This window comes from Phocoena sinus, chromosome 5 (genome assembly GCF_008692025.1).
Source record: "Phocoena sinus isolate mPhoSin1 chromosome 5, mPhoSin1.pri, whole genome shotgun sequence".
NCBI lineage: Eukaryota > Metazoa > Chordata > Mammalia > Artiodactyla > Phocoenidae > Phocoena > Phocoena sinus.
The window spans coordinates 91536742-91557259 of record NC_045767.1 but is presented as its reverse complement, the minus strand read 5'-3'; the positions used below and the strand labels follow the sequence as shown (position 1 = coordinate 91557259).

Genomic DNA, 20518 nt, shown 5'->3' with positions numbered 1-20518 from the left:
TTCTCGCATGGCCCTGATTTTTTGGCGGGAATGATCAATCGAATATATAAAATATTTCTAGTATGAAAATATCTCCACTTTATTATATGCCTGTAGCATTAGACATCTAAGATTCCTAGACTATACTGAAAACCTGAATGCAGGTAAGTATCTGACAAAGATATTGGAAGTAAAATTGGATTGGGGGATCAGGCATCTAAAAATATATCTATCTTGCAGTTGGTTTCCTCATCTGTAGAGATACGGCATTGGGTTGGAAATTTTTTTATTACTACACAATGGGTGCTTTATCTCCTTCACTGGCCATGGAAATGTTAGCCTATCTCCTTTTTCTCATCCTCATTAAAACACAAGTGAAGAATTTTGACCCAGGTAACTGTCTAGATCTGAAATATAGAGTTAGCAAACACACCCTAAGATGTCTTCTTGCTCCGAGAGTGAATGGCTGAGTATAGAGCATGGATGATGAAGTATAGAGACACACTCCCAAAAGTCAAAATAATGCTCACTATAAAAGGCCGGCTGAATTGTTTCATTTAAAAAATGCACTATAAGGAATTTCATCTTAAAACTAAATAATAATGGTACAATTATATTTTTCTCCCAAGGAGGGAAAGAAGGAGGAAAGGAAGGATAGAAGGAAGGGCTGAAAGAAAGGGGGAAGGAAGATAGGAAGAAAGCAGTGAAGGAAGGAAGTCAGGCAAGAAGGAAGGAAGGAAATATGTAATTGTCATTAAACTCTTTTCCTCAGAGGAAAGATTAATGTAATCGTTGATAATAATGCCCCAATCGAAGGGAAAGTTTCTCTTTCTACTATCAAAACATGCAGCATAGAATCTTTGTTTTTCTTCACTTATCAAAAGAGATATAGTTTACTACCTTCAAAGTCCACGTCTCCAACTAATTTTGTCTTTCCTGTCATTGGGTCATGGACATAGTTGATACCCACATCAATTACAGCAGCACCTTCTTTAACCATATCAGATGTAATCAGCTTTGGGATACCTGAAAGCAAAACAGAGTTGTAAAACACTGGAAAATACTTAAGCTTTGTCCTTGAGTATAACGAAATTTATACATTAGTTTATACATCTAATGTTTTTATTGTCATGGAAAGGTAGCACATGGGGGCATCTCTGGGTGAAATCCTGCCAGGATTTACCCTTTCACCTTAGAGATTGCTTACCAAAGCAATTTCTTACCAAAGCATTTCTCCAAATGGACACCCACTTGAGCAGCATCCTTTTGTATTTCATGTACTATAAATAGCATGGGAAGATTATGGAGATGAAACAGGCTCCTGCTGAGGGTGAGTGGAGTGAAAACAACTTGGAAGACGGAGGTGGAGAGAAGGAAGAGAGGGAGGGAGGAAGGATAAAAAGAAAAAAAGTGAAAATGGTAATAATTCATATTCCTCAGGGTTGTGGTAAACTGTAAAGTGCTGAATACAAAGTATTATCTCATCCACTCCAAACATGAAAGGCTATCTTGAGCTTTATATTTATTTTTTTCTCGGTTTCTTTGATTCGTTATGTCTGTATATGACTTGGAATGGTGTAAAAAACAGTTAGTTCTACTCACTATTTCTCCATTCAAGTTTGAAAGATAGCTCTACAGAGATGTTATGTCACCATCTGTATCTTATAACTCTTCAAATTTTATTTCAGGCACAACAGTACCAGCTAAGAATGGCTAGTGTTCCAATTTTTTTGTTATAAATTAACAAACCATTCCCAAACTCAGTGTCTTAAAACAACAACTAATTATTATGTTCCACAGTTGTGTGAGTTGACTGAGCTCAGCTGGATGGTCTTCTTGGGGATCTTTCATATAAATGGAGTCAGATAGTGGCTGCGGCTGAAGTCATCTAAAGCTGTGATGCAGCTGGTTGTCCGAGGTGGCGCACTCACAAGGCTACAGCTGATGCTCCTGGTGGCTGAGCTCAGTGGGGGCTGTCCAATGGAGCACGTGGGTGTGGCCTCTCCATGCAGCTTGGGCTTCTCACAACCTGGCAGCTGGCTTCCAAGAGTGAGTGTTCCAAGTGATAGGAAATAGAAGGCGCCCGTCACTTAAGACTGGAACCTGGAAACTGGCACAGTGTCACTTCTGTCATATTCTTTTGGGCAGGCAGTGACAGAATCCACTTAGATTTAAAAGGAGGGATGGAAATGCCATTTCTCAGTGGGAGGAGAATCAAAGAATTTGAGTGTCCATCTTTACTCCACTAGAATGCATCCTGGTGGACATTTTGTCCTGGTGGGTGATTTACTCACTTTCACTTGCTACATCCCTTGCTGGAAAAGGGTTACCTGTTGTTTGTGTTGGCAGATGCTTTCTTCTAGCATCTGAATATTCATTTAAGCATTCCAGATGGTTTAAATGTCGCCTTGTGGCATATGATTTTTACTACTAGTAAGAATTGAAAGGCTATAAAGAAACAGTGCCAAAATAGTTGTAGCTAGCTGATAGGTTCCTCAGCCACATAATGACACAACCAAGATGGCATCAATGTTTGAGATGTATTTTTTCTCTTGCTTTCCTATCCTATCCCATAGAACTTCTTCCTTTTTACCAGTTCTAGCATCGATATTGAGTATTGCTCTAAAGATAGTCCCGTAAAATCCTGTTTCTTCTTGGCATTCAATAGAAAAAAGAAACCATAATTGATTATGACTGCAGGAAATATTTTTAAAATCAAAATGTTGATGAAATAGTTACTAAAATCCAGCTACTATGCTTTTGAGAAAGATCCAGATCTCCCCTCCTAATTAGACTTGCTTCAATACAATATCTCAGAAAATATCAACTGGGAATGGTCAAGTGCACAATTTTCAGAAAAGGGGAATGTGAGCTTGATTTTAATTCCCAGGAAAATTACAAAATGGAAAAAACCTGAATGCATTTTTTCTGATGATGATGTTACATATGTCCATTGCAGAAAATCTGAAAAATATTTAAAAGTTTAAGAGTAAAACAAAAATCATTATAATCTTGCCATCCAAAGACAAGAAGTATATTTTTATTATATTTCTTTCTAGGATTTCAAAATACTTCTACATTAGATATAAAAGCCTGTAACTTTTTTGCACCATGCTTCATTGTATATCTTACCACTTTGCATTAAAATTAAATTGTGAACTTTTTCCTATTTTATCAATTATTTGAAATTTTAAAACTACATGAAATAATTTATTATATGAATTACCATAAGTCATTCATTCCTGCACACTCTTTCCAATATTTTGCTATTATAAATAATGCAGTGATGATCATTTATGTTCAGAAAACTATGATGATTTCTGAACTGCAGCATCACATTTGACAGAATTTTTCACTGAACCCTTATTAACATGATGGAAAAATGTGGGCTGTATAAAAGCTCTCATTGGTACAGTCATGACTGTTTAAATAACATATTCTGAAATGGTTTATCAATGCATCCGTTAAAAAGGTCTATTGAGGTCTTCCATGAAACTATTTTTCAGTGCCATTTTCAAATTTTGTATGAAGAACTTCGAAGAACACACTGGCATTATAATGTTTGCTTTATCTTTGTCTTCCTTCAGGTCCATTTTCCACCTTTGCCTGCTCTACTTTATGGCAGAGATGGGACTGATCCTTACAGAGGTCTTGTGTGCTTCCTGTCTTTTTTGGAACCCTGTCACAGCCTTGAGAACAAGTACAAGCTAGCCAACTGGCAGGTTCAAATCCTGTGAAGAGAGCTGAGTTGTTTCAGTGGAGGCCATTTTCAATCAGTCAACTAGCCAACCACCAGCTGAAGGCAGAGGCTTGAACAAGCCAAGTCAAGGTCAGAAGAAATGAGCCAAGGTCACCATAATTGACCAGCCGAACCAGACTCATGAGAAATTTTTTTTAAAAGGTGGTTGTTTAAAGTGACTGAGTTTGGGGTTTTTTTTGTTTTTTGTTTTTTACACAGCTAAAGCTGCATAGCCCATATTAGCAAATGACACAAAATTGGATAGAATAGCTAATAGGTAGCCACTTTGGAATAATGGACGATAAACAGCAATAAGAATTAGAAAGGGGTTACATGTATAATTCTGATCAGTTGCTTTACTTGATTAAAAACTCATTAAAAACTATTAGGCTATGCTAAGGCAAATAGTGTCCAGATACAGGGATGTAATGTTTTCCACTATATTTTCAGCAGATTCTCTCTGGAAATGTTGGTTGTATTCTAGAGGCTGATCTAGAGAAGAACGATTAGAATGGATCTAGAAATCATGTCATATGGAGCCAGTGCTATCAAATTAACTAGTTCAACTGTTTACCGTCAGTCTTCGATAAGATGAAAAAGCTTGTGCCACAATGTAAAGCAACTGTATCACTAAACAAGCTGTTGAATTCAGCTAGCTTTATTTTCTCATAGCAAGACTTTTTCAATGAAGAAAGCAGTATGTTGACTTATATTCTGCCACATTTCCTTATCTTGTTGTGGACCTATGATTATAGTTCCCAGAGGGTAAGAAACAGTCATGGATCAGTACTGGTCCACACGCCGAATATCTCTGAAATAGAGGAATGGTTGAATAAACTCAGGCTGCCTATCTCAGGGGAAAAAACCCAAAAAAACTGAAAACAATCAAAATCCAATAATTGCGCAGTGTCTCCAATATGTTAAACTGAATAGGGAGTAGATTTACTTTATATATTTTCAGAAGGAAGAATGAAGGGACATAGGAAGGGAATAGATTTAGCTCAATATAGAGAATTTTAAGAGTAATAAAAGAAGCCACAAAGAGAAATACTGTCCTTATTCCTCATTAGAAATATTCACAATAGGGTAAGGAAGAGATTGAATTGGTAAGGTAAATGAGGCTTTCCAGTTCTATGATTTAAACATTCTCTTTTGTCTAGAAAAATTTTTTAAATTTTTTCTTTCTTCTTTAACATTCATTTCTGAACCCTTGTAGACTTCTGACCTTTTATTCTACTAAAGAAAAGAAAGAAATAATGCAAATTGTACTTAGTTGAAATGATAACAAATAGGCATGTATGATGTCTACTTCAGATATGTTAAATACTCTAAGTTGTCCACTTATATTGTTGTCTTCTAGAGACAAATGCTTGGACATGTAAAGTTGCTCATTAATTGAGTCTTTAAGGGCACTGAAAAGAAATTTCTTAGACATGATGTATTTATTTCCCCCAATATACAATTGCAACATATTTAAATTATCATTTGATAAAGTGAAATATCATTAAAAACTATTTATATATTTGGAAAAGAAAAGACATTAGATACCAGTAGAATGTGAAGTCAGAAAAAAAAATTTTTGCTTTTTGTTAAAGTTGAAAATGAATAGAACCTTCAAGTGAACATTTCCTATGAGCTTTTTTTTTGATGTGATAATTCCATAGAAACCTATCCTTAATTCTTATATAATTTGAAGGCTCGAGCATTATATGTGAGAACTGAAACCATCCACACCCACATAGCTTATTGTATACATTAATATGATTTTACTATTTCACTGTCTTCATCAACATGACTTTATTATTCCAGGAAACTCTTGCTCAGAAAGATAAAAGTTTCAAGTAATTTTATTGTCTCAAGAACATATTGAAAGACTCATTTTAATTAACATCAAACTGTTTGACTTTTCAACAGATAGTATCAAAATTTTCAAGACTCTTGGAAATCCTTGCTTTAATTGAATTCTCTCCTTGTTGTGTCTGCCAATCCTAAACTTTTATATTATGATCCTTACCTAATCCTAATCAAACTTTCACATTAAGAGACTTGCCTTAAAACAAACTTCAACATCTCTTAAATATCCCAACTTTGCTTCCACACCCCGAGATGTTACTAAGGTAAAGTGGCTCCCTGTTGGGGGGAAATCCCTGATTTGTGGAATTTGATGATTTCTGTGGTATACGTACTCCTACCATGGCTGACTTCAAGCTACCGAGGTGACATCACTGAACATAGAATTGGGAAGAGATGTTCAGGATCCTTCACAGGCTGATAGAAGCTAGCTCCAGCACACCACTGCTCCTATGCGACTGTCAAGACAGTGTTCTCCCATGCTTCTGTAACCTAAACTCAGATTTGTCTTGTCAATCAATGGATTGTTTGGGTGATATTTGGGAGAAGCCAAGTATTCAACAATACTGGGGACCTGTGAAAATTTAGTCAAGAACTTCTCTTGGCCATGGTCCAGGACCTCAACTTGGAAACCATGGTTGCCTCTGTGGTCCCTTGAGCCTCTTGCTGGTAAAGGGAGCTGCTGGCCTCTGTGACTGGGATGATGAGGTTAAGTTTTGCATTGAGTCCAAACTCTGATTTCTTTTCATTAAAGCTCCTCAAATGCTGAGTTTATTTTGTCTTCTTTAAATAAGAAATTCATTTTAGGAATCCTTTGATTATTTGTTCAGTTAAATAACTTTTGTCCTTGGTGGAAATCAGTGTTATTACTTACAGCACAATTTGTCTCTGTCGCTGTCATCTTTTTCTGTATATCTATAAGGAAAGAGTTCACAGGGAGGGGATGGGAGTAAGCTGGATAAATCCATTCCTCAAAATGACCCTGAGGACTGAAAAATTGAGGAAGTGTCTCTTGAATTTTGGAAAATCCTGTGGAAAATCTTTGCCTCAGGTCACTTAGCAACATTTTATGAACTTGCCTCAGTCTTCTCTTGTTCTGTTGGTGAAATCTCTCCAAATCTTTCCATCTGCAGGGAACTGTAAATTAGTCAAGTTTGCAGCTGGAAACTGGCCAGCTACTAGGACAAGGTGGGGGCAGGGTGCTGAGGGACCAGGGAAAGAAGCGGCACTTTCAGCCTCTGATGTAGACTCCTGCTTCTTACATGTATTTGCACAATATCCCAAATTCTTATACTTACCTTTGTAAATGGCATCATTTAACCAAGGAAAATTTAGAATTATAATAGACATTTTGTGGAACTTCTGATGTGAACAAGTGTTCTTCTGAGAGGTGCCATACAACATAATGGAATATTATTGCAAACATCTAATGGTCTGCATTTTATATATATATATATATATATATATATATATTTTTTTTTTTTTTTCTTTTTTTTGTGGTACGCAGGCCTCTCACTGTTGTGGCCTCTCCCATTGTGGAGCACAGGCTCCGGACACGCAGGCTTAGTGGCCATGGCTCACGGGCCCAGCCGCTCCGCGGCATGTGGGATCTTCCTGGACCGGGGTGCAAACCCGTGTCCCCTGCATAGGCAGGCGGACTCTCAACCACTGTGCAACCAGGGAAGCCACATTTTTTATATTTTCGAGGAAGTATCCAAAGGCATTTAGATTCCAAAATTGTTCCCTTAAAAGATGTCTTGGCCAAGGCAAGCAAAAGGTGAAAAACTAAAAATAGTCTCTCTTTTAGATTCCTCCAAATCTCAGTACAAATCTAATAGCTTTTATCCTATTATTTCTCTTCCCCCAGCCTATGTTTCTCCATTTCCTCTGGCTTGTTCCTTTTACCTCCTGGCTGGCTAGAAAAATCCCCAAAGTGCAATTACTTCATAAAATTAACTACGCTCCCCCCCCACCAGAAACATGGAAAGTGGAATTGGTTTTAAGATCTAGTCTCATACTGAGCCGAAAGCTGTGTTAGATTTTTTTCAAAGCCTAGAAAGATAAAATTTGCAGAGGAATTAGGAAATTTCTAGCTTACAAATAAAATTATATACTAAAGCCCAAGGCAGGTTTATGGAGGTAGTCTGTGGTTTTTTTTCCCCCAAGCCAATTAATCCATCTACGAAGTTATTTCTAGCAGAAGAAAAAGGTCTTTATTAATGCAGATTTTCAAAAATAATTGGGATAACTATTTTATTTTATTTTATTTTATTTATTTATTTATTTTTTTTGCGGTACGCGGGCCTCTCGCTGCTGTGGCCTCTCCCGTTGCGGAACACAGGCTCCGGACACGCAGGCTCAGTGGCCATGGCTCACGGGCCCAGCCGCTCCGCGGCACGTGGGATCTTCCCGGACCGGGGCACGAACCCGCATCCCCTGCATCGGCAGGCGGACTCCCAACCACTGCGCCACCAGGGAAGCCCGGGATAACTATTTTAGAGTGAAATATTCTCATCAGAAAATTTAGTAAGAAGATTTATGATTCATCTAAGATTTCTCTGTTGTGGGTGAAATCTCTTTGACTGATAAGTAAACTAACCAACAGATGATCCACACAGAATCACATTACTTCAAAGGTTATGACTTTCTTATTAAGCGGATGCAAATCTGTTATTTTGTGATTACTTATATGACAAATATGAAATAAAGCACCAATGCTGTCTTAGCAAAATATACTGAATAATATTTAAAAAACAATATCAATACTTAAAGTACAAACAGGACATTATTCTAGACCTTGGGAGCAAAGTTTACTTTTATATGAAGGTATAACCAATACCCCTTGAGCACACAGAGGCTATATCCTTATTCTTATCAATTAGAACACCAACTAGGTATTTTCATATGCTGCTTTGACAATCTCAGAACTCAGTTCACATGATTTTTTTTTTTAAAAGTAATCCTTTCCCTATGAATCCTCCTATCATAGTCATCTTTCTTTATGAAACAGCTCAGTCAAGGCATCCCGATAAAAGGAAGCACCGTATTTACACAACAATTTAATTAGTAGAGTTCAAAGGGCTGTGAAAACATCTAATTAAACTTCACAACAATTCAGTGAAGCAAGAGAAGGTTTACCCATTATCCTCGTTCACAGAAGGGAGATTCTGAGGTGCTGAGAGGCTAAATGATTTCTTGGTTTCACAATGATGAGTCAGAGGTGAGGCTGGGAACAAAACCAGAACCCTTGCTCAGATATAAAAGTAACACCATGCTTTTTCATGCTTTTTCAGGTGGATCACTCCTTCAGCTGGAAGTTGTCCTACTACATAAATAACAAGAGTAATTGCAATGGAATTTGTATGAATGTATATGTTTCTGTCTAGATTAGAAAAACTTTCTTCAACAGTATTTACTTTGGAGACAGTCATATGATGGCTAAATGCAACCTAGCTAAATAGAACCAACATTAGTAGTAAGAGTACTTCAGTGTCTTCATCCTAGCTAAATAGAACCAACATTAGTAGTAAGAGTACTTCAGTGTCTTCCCCAAAGTGTCCTCCTGTTACTTCTAGGAATCCTGAAGAAATGTTTATAAACCAGTGAGTCAGTGGCAATGACCACAGAACATACCCTCTTTTTTCTTTTTCTCTGGCTTCCTTGATTCCTATCTGATACATGTTTGACTATGATGCCTGTCATGAGAGTAATGTCTATACGTAGGACAATCTCCAGCTGCTTCCAAAGCTTGTAATCCTTGGGGTGCCAGACCAGTACTAAGTTCCTTACAGAGCTGAGGGCCAGCAGGGCCCTGCTCTGTGCCCTACTTGATCATTTAGGGGTATGGAATCCTTTGTTTTCAGAAATTCATAGGATCACTCTTGAGTAGTTCTTTCAGCTTCTTCCTTGAACCTTTTCTCTGCAAAGTCCAGTGGACCTTTGGGGCAAGATGCATGTTTCTCTTTTCTTCCTCCCATTAACAAAACTATGTTCCCTTCAAATAGACACTGGTGACTGGGGGCATCGGTGGAGGTTGGAGGCCAGTGGGGGTAATAGGTAAGGGTCTACATTATCAATCACCATGTTATATACAGAGCATATATATACAGCATACAAATGGAATGGGATTCAAACATTTTTTCACCCTTTCTTTAAAGGAAAAACGTTTACCAAGCTCAGTATGTAAAATGATCAAAGCAAGGACAGATGTATTAGTTGAAAAGAGAAGGTAGGGTTGGGGGAGCTCTGCAGGCAATCAAAGGCTCCTTAGGTTCTCAAGAGTCCAGTTTGAAAACCAGTGAGTCTAATTCCTTTTGCTTAAAAATATAGCTCCTGAAGGCCAGAGAGTCTGAATAATGTATGCAAATAAGGCCGATATTTAGGAAATACAAACTATTTTTTCATAACTCTCTTATTTCCTTTGTACTTATTCTTAGACCTTCTCTTCTTCCACCTTGTTGCCTGCTGGTCGCAGCCTATTAATAACCAGTGTTGTGGCTGGACCTGCCCTCGTGATTCTTATTATGATTGCAAGATGCTCTCAGCAATAACCATCAAGAAACTTAAAAAAAAATTCCTTATTGATTACAGCACCTGGAAATTAAATGGCACACCTGGGACCACAGAGCAAGGTCACAGGTAGAGAGAGAGAGCGAGAGAGCATGGGACTGGGGTTCTGCTTTTTATTGGGGTTGAGGGGTGTCTAGGGTTTCAAAGGCTCACTCCTTACTGGTGAATTTAAAACATAAGAATGGGAATTAACAGCACAGGAAGAGAGAAAACAAGCAGCCCAAATCATCAGTTATCAAAATCAACCAAGATCTCTAAAACAGAGAAGTCTGTTTAGACTTCTCTAAAGTCTAAAGAGGGGATGGGTAGCTGGGGTCTTTATCTACTGGCTGACAATGTGTTTATTCAAGATAGCCATCTTTGAAGTGGATGCCTCTTCGAAGTAGATGGTTCTACAGTTTAGGCACTTGCATTATAAAAAGAAAAGCCAACTGTCAAGGCTTGCACTGTGCACCTCCTTTAAGTATTCAAGCATCAGCTAAGACAACCTGTGTTTATTGACTTAGAGAAGTGACACAGACAAGAAAGAGAAGCCGAGAAGAAAGAATTTGCTCCCTGGCTCCTGGATTTCAAAAGACTAGCACTTTAGAAGTGGTGGGGAGGAAGAAATTTTCTTTTACCCTTCTAAGTTCATCTGGCTGGTCTAAGAATTAAATTTACATGAGACAGATTAGCAGAAGTAAATCACACAAAAGTTTAATAAATTGTATACATGGGAGAGACCCAGGAAAACTGAGTAACTCACGAAAATGGCAAAACCCCTCACTTAAATACCATCTTCAGCTAAAGACAAAAGTGGATGCTGGGAGTTTGGGACTTCAAAGAAAAGAAAGGCAATTCACATGGAGATGGAAAAACAAGTGTTTGGTAAACAAATGTTTGCTGGGCCATGCACAGATGATGGGACAGAGTGGACTCTGATCTCTAGGCCCTGCCAAGTTTCCCCCATCACACCTAGCCCATTACTTTTTGCTGGTGATAGCTCTATTCTGGGAACGGGCCCTTCAACTAAATTCTTTTAGGCAGTTAAATAGGAGGTAACAACAAAAACTTCTTGAATCTTCTGTTTCTTAAAAATAATCAACCTAAATTAATCCTCATGCCAGAGAAACACATTTTGGGGTGGCAAATTTTGCTCCCCTGCAGAAGAGTAGAGAGACTCAAACTAGAAAATCGGAGTGCTAAATATGAAGAGTCAGGAAATTTGGAAGAAGTGATGAGAGCTTAGACTTAAGAGGTTCCCAGGGACAGGTTGCTAGTCAAATTGCCTAGAGCTGTGTCTTGGAGAACTGGCAAAAAATCCAGCATTGGTTTGGGATATCCAAAAACAAAGGGACATTTTCCTCATAGCCTGTGTAGAAGTTGAGGAGGTGTCATGGCCCCAAAAAATTAAATGGATGCAAGGAGGGCCTAGGAAGATGCTTTAGACACTTTTTTAGAGTTTCCTGTAGCAGAGTGATAAAGCCACTAGAAAGAAATTGACTAGCATCTATGCAGATAGTTGGCAAGGACCAAATAAGGTGAAGGACATCTTATTGGATACCAATTTAGAAACATAATATTGAGAACTAAATACCCCCACCATGCCTTGATACTTACATGGCAACCTCAGGAAAGAGGGAAGTGTTTAATAGATGCTTAAGTATACAGTGGTTTGGATAACTGGCCACCAAATAACAGAAATGTTTTTAGAATTAAATCAGGTCTACAAATATCAGAATCTCGAGCATAAACAACTGACTTTAACACGTTTAAGTACTTTGGAAGGACAACTTAACAGTGCTTTGCTTGCTAAAAGAAAAACAAATAATGAAGCCTCCATATGTGCAAATTAGGCAAACTGTATTTCTTCATCTACCACACAACGTATTGCTCTAGAAATCTTGCTGTACAAATCTGGATATAGAGAATATTAAACTTAGCAGATTGTACAATACACCAAATTACTATTTTACTAACTTGTATATTTAGAATTATCCATAACAAAAATACTAGCCATGGAAAATTTTAAGTGCTTGTCTAGTGTCCTCTGTTCCCTGGCCAATATCTAAGACTTGGATTCAGACTCAGGCTTTATAGTTTAGTGCCTGGGTTACCTTGAAGAATTACCTGCCTAAGCCTTAGCTTTCTTACCTACATATTTAGAATAATTATAATAGTTACTTCATAAGAATGGCTAGAGAGGTGAACAAAATAATGTATATAAAGTGCTTAGAACATTGCCTGCTGCATAGAAAATATCCAATACATACTGAGGATATACCAGTTATTCATATATTATCCTGGACAAAACATTTGGAAAAAGAGAAAGTTACTGTACATGCATATATTATGTTATAATCTACTATTTTTCAAACTGTGTGGGTTTGAAACAATGCAGTAGCAATCAGCATTTTTTTTCAAAGGAATAGCACAGCATAACGTCCATGGCATAAATCAAAGAGCAAGACATATGGTAACGGTAAGTATTCTTCTGTAAAAATTTGTCCTAATTAAACTCAAAAGCTTTTGCACAGCAAAGGAAACCATAAACAAAACGAAAAGACAGGGAGTTCCCTGGTGGTCTACTGGTTAGGATTCAGCGCTTCCACTGCCGTGGCCTGTGTTCAATCCCTGGTCGGAGAACTGAGATCCCACAAGCTATATGGCATGGCCAAAATAAAAAACAAACAAAACTAAAAGACAGCCCACAGAATGGGAGAAAATATTTGCAAATGATGCAACTGACAAGGGACTAATCTCCAAAGTTTACAAACAGCTCATGCAGCTTAATATCAAAAAAACAAACAACCCAATCAAAAAATGGGCGGAAGACCTAAACAGATATTTCTCCAAAGAAGACATAGAGGTGGCCAAGAGGCAAACATGAAAAGATGCTCAACAGCTCTAATTATTAGAGAAATGCAAATCAAACCTACAATGAGGTACCTCCTCCCACCAGTCAGAATGGCCATCATCAGAAAGTCTACAAAAAATAAATGCTGGAGAGGGTGCGGAGAAAAGGCAACCCTCCTACTGTGTTGGTGGGAATATAAGTTGTTACAGCCACTATGGAGATTCCTTAAAAAACTAAAAATAGAGCTATTATATGATCTAGCAATCCCACTCCTGGGCATATATCTGGAGAAAAACATGGTTCAAAAGGATACATGCACCCCAATGTTCACTGCAGTGCTGTTTACAATGGCCAAGACATGGAAGCAATCTAAACGTCTATCGACAGATGAACAGATAAAGAAAATGTGGTACATCTATACAATGGAATATTACTCAGCCATTAAAAAGAATGAAATAATTCCATTTGCAGCAACATGGATGGACCCAGAGATTATCATACTAAGTGAAGTAAGTCTGACAGAGAAAGACAAATATTGTATGATATCCTCATATGTGGAATCTAAAAAAAATTATAAAATGAACTTATCTACAAAACAGAAACAGACTCACAGACTTAGAAAACAAACTTATGGATACCAAAGAGGAAAGGTGGGGGGAAGGAATAAATTGGGAGTTAGGTATTGACATATACACTGTCATTTTTAAAAGAGATAACTAACAAGGACCTACTGTATAGCACAGGGAACTCTGCTCAATATTCTGTAATAACCTAAATGGGAAAAGAACTTGAGAAAGAATAGATATAAGTATATGAATAACTGAACCACTCTGCGGTACAACTGAAACTAACACAATACTGTAAGTCAACTATAGTCCAATATAAAATAATTTTTTTTTAATTTTGTCTTATTTTATGAACATATATGTAAGCATATATATATAGCATTATGAAATATGTTATATAATGCATTAAAGGCTAATTTTTATCCCCATTCCCCTATATTCAAACTCCGTACCATGTGACTATAAAAAATTAATAAACAGAAACATTAAATAAATAGAGTCAGGAGACCAGAAAGGGGAGTTCCCATGCCCTCTGCTGATAGCAGAGTCCAACAGGAAGGGGAAAGACCTCCTCTTCTTTCCTGGCAAGAGCTCAGCCAATGAGAGACTGTCACAACTCAGTCAATATAAAGCCATTTATATTACTCAGTCTTCCCAACTTCCTTTTCCCCTCTATAAAAGAGTTCTCTCTGTTTTTTTTGCTGGGGATTTGCACATGGCTCACCATGGTTGCAGACCCTGAATTGCAATTCTTTGCTGACCTGGAATAAATACATTTTTGCTGGAGAAATAACTGTCAGTCTATTTGTTTTAGGTCAACGTGACCTTGTAGTTCCTTTATTTAAGAGGTGGAGTCTTTTTTCCAGTGCTTTGAATCTGAGCCTGGCCATGGAAATCAATCTAACCAATAGAATAGGGCAAAAATGACAGAGTGCCAGGAAAAATAGAAGAAATAGTTGTTTTCTGTGTTTCATCCTTAAATTAAAGGGAATAATTCTAGTATTTAAAAATTGATTATATTTTTTCTATTTATTTTCAATTGATAACTTTCATTAGATTAAGAAAATTTCCTTTATTCCTAGCTTTTAGGATTATTCCTGATTTTTTAGAAATTTGTTTCTTTGTTGTTTTATTAAATCATGAATAGGTGTTGACTACTATAAATTGCTTTCTCTGCATCCATTGAGGTTATAAGAGTAATAGTTATACAGTTTTAAAAATTCGAATTCTTGTCTTCTTTTAGTACTGTTGTTTTTAATTTACTAATATTCAGAAATAAGACTAGGCTGAAGGCTTTTTATTCCCGTCACCTTTGTCCTGTTGTGATATCATTATAATAATCTTATAAATTAAATTGGGTAATGTTTCTTCTTCCTTTCTGTCACCCTTCCCCTACCTATCCCTCTCCTTGCCATCCCATAACTAAGTTTGTATAAAGCATAATTATTTATGTTTTAAAGAATTAATAGAAATTATCTCCAAATCATCTATTACTTATGTCTTTTAATATGAAGAACTCTGTTTACCATTTCAATTTATTTTATACTGAGCAGCTTAATCAGATTTTCTACGTCTTGGGCCAATTTTGGTCATTTTTCCCCCCTGGGCTTTAAAATGTTATCCAGGTTTTAAGTTTCAATCTAGGTTTTAAAATTTAATGGCATAAAATTATTTATATAATTTTAAAGTGTTCCACTGTCTCAGTTATATTTTCTGATTTTACTTTTTGTGCCATCTCTTTTTCCTTTCTTCCCCTAATTTTGATCCTAATGACTACATACATCCATGAAAATTTTGGTGTATTCTAATACCGATTATGAATTTATCCTATTGAAAAAATGAACTCCATCAAATGATTCATACCATTAACTGAGATATTCCAAATTTTAATTATAGAATTTAAAAATTAGATGTGTATACAGCTTTTGATAGCTCACATTTAATTTTTTCTATTTATTCTTTGAGTCATAAAGCTATATTTCAATAAGTTAAGGTTTGTAATAAATGCAAATAAGTGCAATAAAACCTGCAGAGTCTTGGTATTCCATTCATTGAATACTTAGATTTGAAATTTCCAATTGATTTTGAAGAAAATGCAAATAAAATTTAGATGATTCATTTATAAAATTTCAACTCCACTCTAGTACACTTAGTTTGACTAAAATATTTAAAGGTTCAAAATTTCTATAATATCAATGATGAGCAGAAAAGAAATATATACACATATATGTATGCATATGTGTATGCATATTTTTAAAAATTGCAAATTTTGACAATGACTGCTTCTGATTCAACTGATACAATATCTCATCTCATTTGGAAGAAAGTCTGAATTATGTGTGTACCACAATTAATCCCAAGTCATTTCTGTCCATAGCATTTTTTTTCTTAGCAGCTTTATTGATATATGATTCACCCATTTAAAATCTACAATTCAGTGGCTTTTAGTATTCATCACCACAATCACAAAGTTGTGCATTTATCACCACAATTTTTTACTATTTTCATCATCCTCAAAAGAAACCTCTTATCCATTAGCACTCCCCACTTCTCTCTTCCCCTAGTCCAAATCACTAATCTATACTTCTTTTATGGATTTGTCAAGTCTGGTCATTTTATATAAATGGACTCATACTATGGTGCTATATTTGTGTACTAGCTTTGTGTGGGGTTATGTGTTCTTTTTCTTGAGGTATATACCTAGGAATGGAATTATTGAGTCATATGGTAACTCCATGTTTAACATCCTGAACTGCAAAATAATTTTCTGAAGAAGCTGAACCATTTTATACTTCCATCAGAAATGTATGAAGATTCCAATTTTTCCACTTCCTTGCAAACACTTGATATTATTTGCAGTTTTGATTACAGCCATCCTAGTGGGTGTGAAGTGGTATCGTATTTGGTTTTGGTTTGCACTTCCCTAATGATAATGATGGTGAGAATCTTTTCATGTGATTTTATTGACTATTTGCATAACTTCTTAGAGGAACCTCTGTTCAAATCATTTGTCCATGTTTTAATTAGGTTGTTTTTTCACTGCTGAACTGTATGAGTTTTTTGTATATTCTGGATAAAAGTCCCTTTTCAGATATTTGATTTGCAGATATTTTCTCACATTCTTTGGGTTGTCTTTTTACTATCTTGATGATATATCCTTTGAAGCACAGCGTTTTTAAAATTTTTTATGACCTTCAATTTATCTATTTTTTTCTTTTGTTGATTGTGCTTTTGGTGTCATAGTTAAGGTTTTGCCTAGCCCAAGGTTATGAAGATTTACTGCTATATTTTCTTCAAAGAGTTTTATAACTTTAATTCTTATGTTTGGTCTATGATCCATCTTGAGTTAAATTTTGTGTATGGTATGAGGAAGCAGTCCAACTTCATTCTTTTGCATATGTGGGTATCCAGTTGTTCCAGAGCTATTGATTTAAAGAGACTTAATATCATTGAGATGGCAATACTCCTCACATGTTCTACAGATTCAGTGAAATTCTTGTCAAAACCCCAGCAGACTTTCTTCAGAAATTGACAACTTAATCCTAAAAATCATATGGAAAATTATGAACATGGGATGAATGAATATGGGACATCTTTCTTTTTATTTATGTTGCCTTTAATTTTCTTCGAAAATGTTTTGTTGTTTCTCAGAGTAGGATATTTTCTATTCTTTTTGTTAAATTTATTCCTGAGTATTTTATTATTTTTGGAATTGTTTCTTAATTGTGTTTTCAGATTATTCATTGCTAATGTATAGAAATACAATTGATTTTTATATATTGATCTTGTGTCCTGAAACATTGCTAAACTCATTTATTAGTTCTAATAATTTTTAGATTCTTTAGGATTTTGTATATACAAGATAATGTCACCTGCAAATAGAGATCATTTTACTTTTTCCTTTCCATTATGAATGCTTTTTATTATTTCTTCTTGCCCTGGCTAGAACCTCCAGTATAATATTGCATAAAAGTGGTGAGAATGGTCATCTTTGTCTTGTTCTTCATCTAAGGGAAAAACATTCACTCTTTCACCAATAAGTATGATTTTAGCCATGGACTTTTTAAAAATGCCTATTATCAAACTGAGAAAGTTTCTTCTATTCCTAGTTTGTTGAGTGTTTTTATCTTGAAAGAATGTTGCATTTTGTTGAATGCTTCTTCTACATCTAAGGAGATGATCACATAGCTTTTGCCCTTTATTCTCTTGATGGTGTGTATTACATTAATTGATTTTGTATGTTAATGCAACCATATATTTCTAGTATAAATCCCACTTGGTCTTGGTATGTTATCCTTTTTACTTATAGCTGGATTAAGCTTGCTAGTATTTTATTGAGGATTTTTGGATCTATATTTATAAGGAATATTGGTCTGTACTTTTTCTTTGTCTGTTTCAATATCAGAATAATATTGGCCTTGTAGAATGAGTAGGGAAATGCTCCCATCTCTTCTATTTTTGGAAAAGTTTCTGAGGAAGTGGTATGAATTTGCCTCTAAATATTTGGTAGAATTTATTAGTGAAGTTGTTTGGGCTTGGGCTTTTCTTTGTGAGAGGAAGCTTTTAAATTACTGATTCAATCTCCTTACTTGTTAAATGTCTACTCAGATTTTCTATTTCTTCTTGTGTCAGTTGTGGTAGTCTGTGTCTTTCTAGGAATTTGCCCATTATAGTTTTTATAGTATTCCCTTACAATTTCTTTTTATTTTGGTAAGGTTGGTAGTCATATCCTCTCTTTCATTCCTGATTTTAGTAATTGATGTTTCCCTTTTTTTTTTTCCTGGTCATTCTAGGTATCAATTTAGTTGATCTTTTCAAAAAAACAAATTTTGGTGTTGTTTATAATCTTTATTGTTTTGTATTCTCTATTACTTTCATTTATGCTGTAAACTTTATTATTTCCTTCCTTCTGCTTCCTTTGAGTACAGCCAGCTCTTCTGTTTCTAGTGTTCCAAGTTGGAAGGCTAAGATATTGATTTGATACATTTTTTCTTTTTTAAATACAGACATTTGCAGCTATAAATTTCTGTCTAAGCACTGCCTTAACTGCATTCCATAAGTTTTGCTGTGTTGTTTTCATTTCCATTCAGTTTAAAGTAATTGCTAATTTTCCTTGTGATTCCTTTTTTGACCCATTAGTTATTGAGTGTGCTGCTTAATTTCCACACATATGTGAATTTCCCAAATTCCTTTCTATTATTGCTTTCTAGTTTCATTCCATTGTGGCTGGAGAACATACTTTATGTTATCTTAATCCTTTAAAATGTATTGAGGCTTTCTCTAAATCCTAGCATATCCTGGAGAATTTTCCATGTGTTCTTGAGAAGAATGTGTATTCTGTTGAGTGGAGTGTTCTAAAGATGTCTGTAAAGCCTAATTAGTTTGTAGTGTTGTTCAAGTGTTATATTTTCTTGTTGCTCTTCTGACTAGTTCTGCTATCCATTGTTGAAAGTGGGATATTGAAGTCTTCAACTATTGTTGCTGAATTGTCTGTTTCTCATTACAATTCCATCTGGTTTTGCTTTATAGATTTTGGGGTTCTGTTTTTAGGTACATAAATGTTTATAATTGCTATATCTACTAGATAGGTTGACAGTTTTTTCATTATAAAATGTCCCTCTTTATCTCTAGTAACTTTTTTGTTTCTTAGTTTTAAAGTCTATTTTATCTATTAGTATAGCCACTCTTGTTTTTTTACCGTTGCTTTTTGCATAATGTATCTTTTTGCAGCCTTTTTACTTTTTAAACTATTTGTATTTTTGAATCTAAAGTGTGTCTCCTACAGACAACATATAGTTAAATCTTGCTTTTATACCAGTCTGACAATCCCTGCCTTTTGACTGGATTGTTTAATCAATTCATATGTAGTGTTATATTGGTAGGGCTGGATTTATGTTTGTCATTTTACATGATTTTTTGTATATATTTCATGTATTTTGTCTTCCTCTGTTTCTCCTTTACTGCTTTACTTTTTAATTGAGAGAATATTTTCTAGTGTAATATTTTAATTTCTCTAATTTTTTTTCACTTTATTCTTTATTTTCTTAGTGGTTGCCCTAAAGTTTACATACTAACTTATCAGAATTGACTCTAGATTTATCTTAATTTAGTGCCAATGAGATATAGAAATATTAATCCTAGTATCTCTATTCCTTCCTCCCTTTTTTAGTTTTTTCTTATTCTTTTTTTTTTTTTTCTGTGGTACGTGGGCCTCTCACTGTTGTGGCCTCTCCCATTGTGGAGCACAGGCTCTGGACGCACAGGCTCAGCGGCCATGGCCCACGGGCCCAGGCGCTCCGCGTCATGTGGGATCTTCCCAGGCCGGGGCACGAACCCGTGTCCCCTGCATCGGCAGGCAGACTCTCAACCACTGCGCCACCAAGGAAGCCCCTCCCTTTTTTAGTTTATTATTATTATACATATTGTATCTTATTACATCTTTATATGTTACAAACTCAACAATATATTGTCATAAATATTATTTTATATAACTTTATGTCTTTTAGAATATATGAGAGAATATATTAGAGCAAGAACTAAATGTCACTTCTGTTTCTATTCATCTGTTCCTGTGGATTAAACTTACCACCTGGAGTCGTTTCATTACAGTTTTGTTCTCATCTGCCTCCTTTGTATGCTATTATCAAATATATTACATTTGTATATATATGTTATAAGCCCATCAATACAATTATATACATATTTTGTATGTATTTACTATTTAAATAAGAGAAAAAAAAAGAAATATACAGTTATATGTCTTTTATAATTACCTATGTAATTACCTTATTGGAGCTCTTTGGTTTTTTGGCATGTGTGCATTTGAATTATTATCTGGGGTCATTTGCTTTCAACCTAAAGAGGCTTCTTTAGTATTTCCTGTAAGGCAGGTCAGCTGGCAATTCTCTTAGTTTTTATTTATCTAGAAATGTTTTTTGCCTTCATTTTTGAGAGATAGTTTTACTAAATGTAAGATTC

The 20518-nt window shown here is 35.5% G+C and overlaps 1 protein-coding gene across 3 annotated transcripts in view; it reads right to left on the bottom strand.

Moving 5' to 3' along the window:
* The window catches only part of MTHFD2L (methylenetetrahydrofolate dehydrogenase (NADP+ dependent) 2 like), a 130501-nt gene that overhangs the window by 25723 nt on the left and 84260 nt on the right, over nucleotides 1-20518 (bottom strand). Inside the window, exons 7-8 of one of the 3 annotated variants that reach the window (XM_032633352.1) lie at nucleotides 1203-1328; nucleotides 880-1005 (exon numbers count right to left, since the gene is read on the bottom strand). The exons of 1 other annotated variant lie outside the window; for it this stretch is intronic. In XM_032633352.1, coding sequence (XP_032489243.1) covers nucleotides 880-1005; nucleotides 1203-1328 — 252 coding nt within the window. The remainder of the gene's footprint in view (nucleotides 1-879; nucleotides 1006-1202; nucleotides 1329-20518) is intronic. One more of the 3 variants, XM_032633353.1, reaches the window with a different exon arrangement.